This window comes from Cricetulus griseus, chromosome 4 (assembly GCF_003668045.3).
Source record: "Cricetulus griseus strain 17A/GY chromosome 4, alternate assembly CriGri-PICRH-1.0, whole genome shotgun sequence".
Lineage (NCBI taxonomy): Eukaryota > Metazoa > Chordata > Mammalia > Rodentia > Cricetidae > Cricetulus > Cricetulus griseus.
The window spans coordinates 8,605,349-8,612,593 of record NC_048597.1 but is presented as its reverse complement, the minus strand read 5'-3'; the positions used below and the strand labels follow the sequence as shown (position 1 = coordinate 8,612,593).

The window sequence follows — 7,245 nt, the reverse complement described above, 5'->3', positions numbered from 1 at the left end:
TATCAGCTAGCAATTGCCTGTCAGTTCCTGACTGGGGTAAGACTGTGTGTCTACCCCTCTTCTCCAAGCCTTGATTTCTTCTGGTTTGGGCTGGTTTTGTGCATTCTATTTAGTTCAACCTTCTTATCTAACTTTTATTCTTTCTTTCCAAATATCAAATATTAATTTTATTTTAAGTTATATATAATTGAATATATATATATAATTATAAATAAATATTTAAGACACCCAACACACACACACACACACACACACACACACACACACACACACACACATATATATATATATATATATATATATATATATATATATATGTAGTTTGCACCTCTGTAGGTACCTGCAAGTGAGTGCAGATACCCACACAGTTAGAGGGGTCTGATGGCCCTGGAGCTGGAGCTACGGGCAGTTATGAGCCTCCAGATGTGTGTGGTGGGTGGGAACTGGACTAGAATGTGAAGTAGAGCCTCCTGTTAACCACTGTGGCATCTCTCCAGGCCCATTATTCTAACTCCGTTGACACACACACACACTAAGTGACTTCAATAAAATTACATGTTTAACGTTCCATACAATCAATGATGACACCTATGTCATCCAGTTATTATACAAGCTACATGCTCACATTAAACCTCCTGTGGTAACGTAAATACAACTCTTTTTCCATTAAAAATATATTATTTTTAACTAATTGCTTTAGAAAAGAATTACATTGCAAAGTTTAAAATTCTAGATACTGTTCTAAATACTAAAATAAGTGTTTGTGTATGTAAAGCTACGAGGCAATCCTCACACCACAGTGGCTAGAGGGTTTTGATTATTATGTGTTCAGATGCAGCCTAAATTCATGCCCCTACTGCATTTTACCTAACTTTCTCACTACCTCCACCTACTGGTGGGTAGTGGGTAATACTACATCTTGCTGGGCACGCATCTGCTGTTAATATTCAAACCCAGGAAAGGATAAAGAAAGACCCAACTTCATGCAGGTCATCTTTATAAATGTGCACAGTGCCCTGAATATTATAACAATTTCTCTCACGGTGATCCTTCTTCGTGCCTTTTTGGTCTCTTTTGTTTGGAGAATGTTTTATAAATGGAAGACTTCTCTGGTCCTAAATTCAACAAAAATTGTTAGCTTTTCATCATTCTAGAACCCTAGGTTATGGACCCATGACAAAAATAAACTAATAGTTCCCTCGACCAATAATTGTGTATGCTGATGAAATTACCGCTGATTATAAATAAGTGGAAAATTGTGATACAGTTAACAAGTTAGACTGGATGCTAAGGTAAAACTGTATTAAAACCAACCAGCATCGGGTGAGCCTGGAGGCTGTATCGTCCCCACCTTTGACAATGATTCCTGATGGAAGCTTTGTGACATAGCACATTATTCAAATATGATACCCCACTTCTATGCCAGGTCAGATCCTGAAACAAAAGAATATTTGCTCGGGTTGTTAATACCTTTTTGTTCCTAAAGCTTTTCTTTTTTTAAAAAAATAAATTTTTATTTAAATTAAAAACAATCTTATTATACATACCAATCCTAGTTCTCTCTCCCTCCCATCCTCCCACCCCCCTCTCAACCCCCCCATCCCATCCCCCATCCACTCCCCAGAGAGGGTGAGGTCTCCCATGGGGGAATCATCAAAGTCTATCTCATCAATTGCCCCAGGGCCTAGGCCCTCCTCTGTGTATCTGGACTGAAATAGTATCTCTCCATAGTGAATGGGCTCCCAAAGCCCATTTGTGCACTAGGGATAAATATTGGCTCCACCACCAGAGGCCCTATAGACTGCACAGCCTCCCCAACTGACACCCATGTTCAGGGGGTTAGTTCAGTCCTATGCTGGTTCCCAAGCTGTCAGACTGAGGTCTGTGAGCTCTCACTTGCTCAGGTCAGCTGTTTCTGTGGGATCCCCCAGCAGGGTCTTGACCGCTTTGCTCCTCCCTCCTCCCTCTCCACAACTGGATTCCAGGAGTTTGGCTCAGAGTTTATCTGTGAATCTCTGTTTCTGCTTCCATCAGCTACTGGATGAAGGCTCTAGGATGGCATATAAGGTAGTCATCAGTCTCATTATTGGGGAAGGGCATTGAAGGTAGCCTCTCCAATATTGCCTAGATTCTTAGTTGGGGTCATCCTCAAGCTTTTCACCAAACCCCAGAAACACAAAGCCAAACTGGAACATCACCAAAACATGCAATTAATATATGAATAATGTTGGCCATACTTGTTAGCAACTGTTGTATGTGTTAGAGATTTCACTTAGTAACTTTATCTGGCAGTCAAGGACAATGGGAACCGGACCCCATTGTCCTCCTAACTCATGATCTAGAAGTTCTCACCTTCCTCCAAGTTTGCATATATTTAATAATGTATTTTACAAGAATAATCTCTCTCCCAATGTCATATGGCACAGTCTGCCTAGTATTCCCTCTGAATTACAAGTATTTTACACAAAATATTGGTTTATAATTCCCTGTCATTCTAATAATTTGTTTTCTTCATTTCACTGTGTGAAAGTATTAACAGATGGAGAAAACAGAAAAATTGAAAAAACCTGCAAATACAAAAGGGTGACTTTACTTTTTAAAATTAAAATTGCAAGTGAAAGACACAGAAAAGCTCAGAGAGATATTTTGAAGTAATTTTGAAGACAAGAAGATAAAAGTAATAATGGTATTCATGAGATATATAGATGTCCAGTTGCATATTTTTATTTAAACTTACAACTTGCCCCTTTGTAAAAGTTAAGGATTGGCAGTCTAAAATATACTAAGATATACATGAAGAAACAATTATGTTTGATTTTTGCATGTTTATATAATGGTAAGAAAACCATTTAGCATCTTTCTCCCATGAAATACATGTTCCAGTTACAGGGACTCATAAGAGTGAGTAGAAGTCAAATTCCTAGACTAACATAGGAGCTCAAAAGACAGTGTGACTCTTAACACAGTAGGTAGTAGGCACCTTTTACATTTCTGGTTTCCCCAGTATGAGATCAGAAGAAGCCATTTCCACAGGTTGGCTGGTAAGAAAGAGATTGGCAGCTTTTAGTAGAGAAGCAAGTTGGACGGTAAAAGCTGGACCCACGATTTAGGAAACTGTGGGATCCAAAGCCCAGGGTTGGGTAGCCACAACCAAAAGACTGGAAGCCCCTGGAACCAAAGCCCAGAGATCCTGAGAAAGTTGCCTGACAGGGTCTGTAGGACACTGGAATCCTCTGGTGGTGGCAAGGCCTCTGGCAGGGTCTGGATACCACATAGGATGTCTGGCAGCTGGTGGGCTCACAGAAGGTTTCCTGACACCCACTGTGGAGAGAGGAGCCCAACTGGTGGGTGATGGGAGTTTGGAGGTCAGTGCTGTAGAAGATATTGTTGGGGTAGGAGGAACCACAAGAAGAGGCTGGGTATTGCAGTTGGCCCCCAAAAGACAGGGAAGAGAAGTTTCCAGAGCAGCTGTTGCAGGACATGTTGAGAAGACAGAAGGATGTTCACGGTTTGAATGACCCTGCTTAGACACAAGATATTTATATACCCCTGTCCTTGGGTGCGTCATCCCCACGGTTGATGCGCACAAGTTACCTGCGGCTTTAATTGAATTGAAAATACCATCATAGTCATGCATATTTACTTTTTGTGTGGTTTCACAACTGGATAGAGCGGTGATGTCTGTGGCCCAGGAATTCAGGTAATAGTGTTCAATCTTCAAAGCTATTATTCATCTCCCATCAGCAAAAGGTCACCCTGCACCTCACTCAGAAAACTGCTTTAGAGGTAGACTGTCAGGGCTGAGGGAAGCTAGCTTAATTAAAAATAATTGATACCCGTTGCACAATCTGTCTGAAAATTGTTGCCATCTGGCTAGCAAACTTGCTCATGGATCCACTCATAGTCATTTCTTTTAAACAAAAACGCGCACTGATTGCTGCCTCAAAATGGCAAGCTTCTGTGATGAATAGTGTCATCCGAATGCTGGCTTGCAAGATGTATGAGAACTTTAAAAAAATAAAATGGACCTCAGTTGAACAGCTTTACTGAAATATGGAGAGATCCCTTTCTCATGCATCTGCCTAAAAATGGAAACCAGATATTTAATTCCATTCTTAACTTTTATTTGTGTGTGTATTAGGGGGTGGGTGTGGAGTGTGGTGGTCGGGGGAGATAACTGTGCTGTGAGCTAAACACTTTATGCTTTGTGATAGTATGAATCCTAAAAATTATTCACCTCAGATGATAACATGCATTAAAAGGAACAAATCTTGAGGTAATGATGATGTTCAATATATTTCTATCTCTAATCAGGGTCATTATTTCCTACTGAAAACAGTCCCCATAACCTGGTAAACGTGCTCCATCTAAAGGAAGCTTATAAAGCAATTGCCTTGAGGTGTCGGGCCAAAGGAGCCATTGGCAGGAGATGCTTCCTCTGCCCAGAAGGCTGCATATATCACTTTGACTTAAATTGTTTTCAGGTGCTCCTGACAAGTATTGCAAAATGTCCAAAGTGAGGGTCATATTTCCTCAATTTCCATGGCTTGTGTTCCACCTCAGTGCAAGAGTCTAATGAAGACTGATGCCTGGAGGTGGAGGAGAGAAAGTGTAGAGGGCTGTATTGGTGTGCCTTAGGTGCTGTTTGATTTGTTTCGTATTATAGAACATTTCCTTCTAGTTCAGAACAATATAGATTTCTTTTTTGGATGAGAAAGAACCAGTTGTTTTCCTTCTGCATCATTTTCTCTTTATTCTTCTTCCTCATTCTCCTGTTTGTTAAATTAAAAAGTTCAGACTCAGTTTAGAATTTGGAGGATATTTTCACAAATATCCCCAGCTTTCTTTTTTTTTAATCAGATTAGAATTCTAGTTATAGAAACCTGATTCAATATTCCCAGAACTGTCAGGATAGAGGTTTCTTTACCTACAAGAACAGCTCCTTGCAGATTTGTTCTTTAAAAATTAGACCAAGTAAACATAATTCTTCATAAAATTAGTCTCAGCTCATTTTCGATGTATAATTTATGCTGAGAACGGGTGATATACAGTTTTTCCATTTCCACAAGGTCATTTAGGCAATTTCCTGTGCCAAGGTACCATCTCTGCAGTTAGCTATACTGCACCTAATAGAAAAGTACACAAAATTCCAAGACTTAGCTTTCTAGGAGGGAGATATAAATTACTCGATAGGTACACAACATTAGCAACCCCCAAATCATTTCTTCTCCAGGTCACATTCTCATCCCTTTTGAGACCCTCCCCTGCCCACATTTCAATAGATAAGGGCCATTCGCATAACCATGAATTCTTCAAATTATTAATCTTCCTTCTGTGACATCTGCATGTGGCAGAGACTCTCCACATTTCTTAATGTTTTTAAAACATTTTGCATTAAAAAATATCCCACCATCTGAGAGGAAAACATGTATGGCCATAAAATAATGTTTTGGTGTTGCTACTTTATTGCCAGTGACACCAGTACCACCAAGAGGGGAGAGGTGTTGCTTAGGAAGATAAGGGTATTTTGATAATCAATCTATGTAAGTTTATTAATGACTTCCATGATGAAGCAGTGAAGGTGTGGAAAACACTGGATTAGAATTAAAAAAAATGAAAAGGATGACAGCATATCCTGGTATGATTGATTGAGCTTACATGTGGTGCTGAATATGTGACCTAGAAAGAATGAACAGAAAAGAGGGAAGAAAAAAAAACAAGAGAAGAGAAAGGCAAGACAACAAAGGGATTCTCATTCTGTGATAAATATTTTACAATAAATGTTCTAAGCACTCATGCAAACACTGGTTCTCTCTACCTTATGCAATCATGCGCACAAACACAAGTTGACAAAGTGTGTGATAAACAATGTTGACCTTGAATGTCTTTCCTCCTGAGGGTTAGTATGGTATTGTTCCTTTCATAAATTCCACAACACTTGGAAGAAGAAATGTAAAATGGCCATTTATTTTGTTTTGTTTTCAATCAAGTTTCTTACTTGGAGCACCGTAATTCTCTTTCTAGAAGACAAACTTTGGTAGAGTGTTGAACCCTGCAGGATTATTGCTGTATCATCCATTTGATCACATCTTGTAGGTGGGAATAAATAAAGCATCTATCTCAAAGACTTAATTATGTTGGCTTTCATTCGACTTACTGGAGATATTGAGAAATTGCATTTTTGCTTAATGAATAATTGCTTTGAAAACTAATGAAATTCCTTCATTTAGAACTACACATTCATGAAAAGGCCTTTGAAGGTTAGAGTATTTCATTTTTACTGGCGCCTAATTAGGCATTCTCATTAAAATGGATACAGACTGCTACACCCATCTCTCCGGTATATAAGGACCTCTGTTAGATGGTGGTATTCACACTCGCAGATTCATCACTGCAACTCAACTGCAACCAGATCTCCTGACAACATGTCTTACGTTTGCAACTCCGGGAACTTCTCCTCACAGTCTTTTGGAGGCTTCTTGAGGCAGCCTGTCTCCACCTATGGCTCTTTCTTCCCCACCAACAACGTAGTCTATTCTCCAAAGAACTTCCAGCTGGGCTCCTCTTTCTATGGACAGCAGGAGACCTTCGAGGAGCCACTTGAAAACCACTCACCCTGTGTTGGGACCAGATACTTCCAGACATCCAGCTTCCGGCCCAGGCAGTACTTCTCCAGCCCCTGCCAGGGAGGCTTTACTGGCTCTTTCGGATACGGCAATTCAGGCTTTGGGTCTTTTGGGTATGGAAGCTCTGGCATTCGCTCTCAGGTCTATGGATCCAGCTTCCACCGTCCAGGATTCTTTTCCTCCAAGAGCATCCAATCATCTTACTACCAGCCAGGCTTTAGCTCTCGCTTTTGCGGGTCAGCTTTCTGAACATTCCAGTTGTCGCTTGATGGTTGCTGAACTTTATGGAATTCAAACAGCTTTCCAACATCTAGGACTGAGCGATGAGCATTTGTCTCTCTCGGACTCAGCATCATAATCTACCTGGAAGCAGATGATTTTTTCTGAGGACACAGTAACTTTGACCTTTGACCTTTCAACTCTTCTGCAAAAGAGAGCTTACATTTTAATTATTATGTAAATTCTTGGATCTCTTCTTTTACCATCCATCTTTCTAAATGTCTTCTCTCTTATTTCCTTAAGGTTCCCTACTCAAGTTTATTTTAAATAAACTTACATTTCTAGCATTACTTTTGGCATTCCAGTTTGGCTTTTTTGTTTCATCAATGACATATTTATT

The 7,245-nt window shown here is 39.9% G+C and overlaps 2 protein-coding genes across 2 annotated transcripts; one reads left to right on the top strand and one right to left on the bottom strand.

The window, feature by feature from the left end:
* Positions 1–3,011: 3,011 nt before the first annotated feature.
* On the bottom strand, positions 3,012–3,482 carry LOC100750334 (keratin-associated protein 14-like). The gene has a single exon (XM_027413300.1). It carries the CDS (start codon positions 3,480–3,482, stop codon positions 3,012–3,014), a length of 471 nt encoding a protein of 156 aa, XP_027269101.1.
* Positions 3,483–6,425: 2,943 nt separating this feature from the next.
* On the top strand, positions 6,426–6,875 carry LOC100764209 (keratin-associated protein 15-1). Its single transcript, XM_027413299.2, has one exon. It carries the CDS (start codon positions 6,426–6,428, stop codon positions 6,873–6,875), a length of 450 nt encoding a protein of 149 aa, XP_027269100.1.
* The last annotated feature ends 370 nt before the right edge of the window (positions 6,876–7,245 follow it).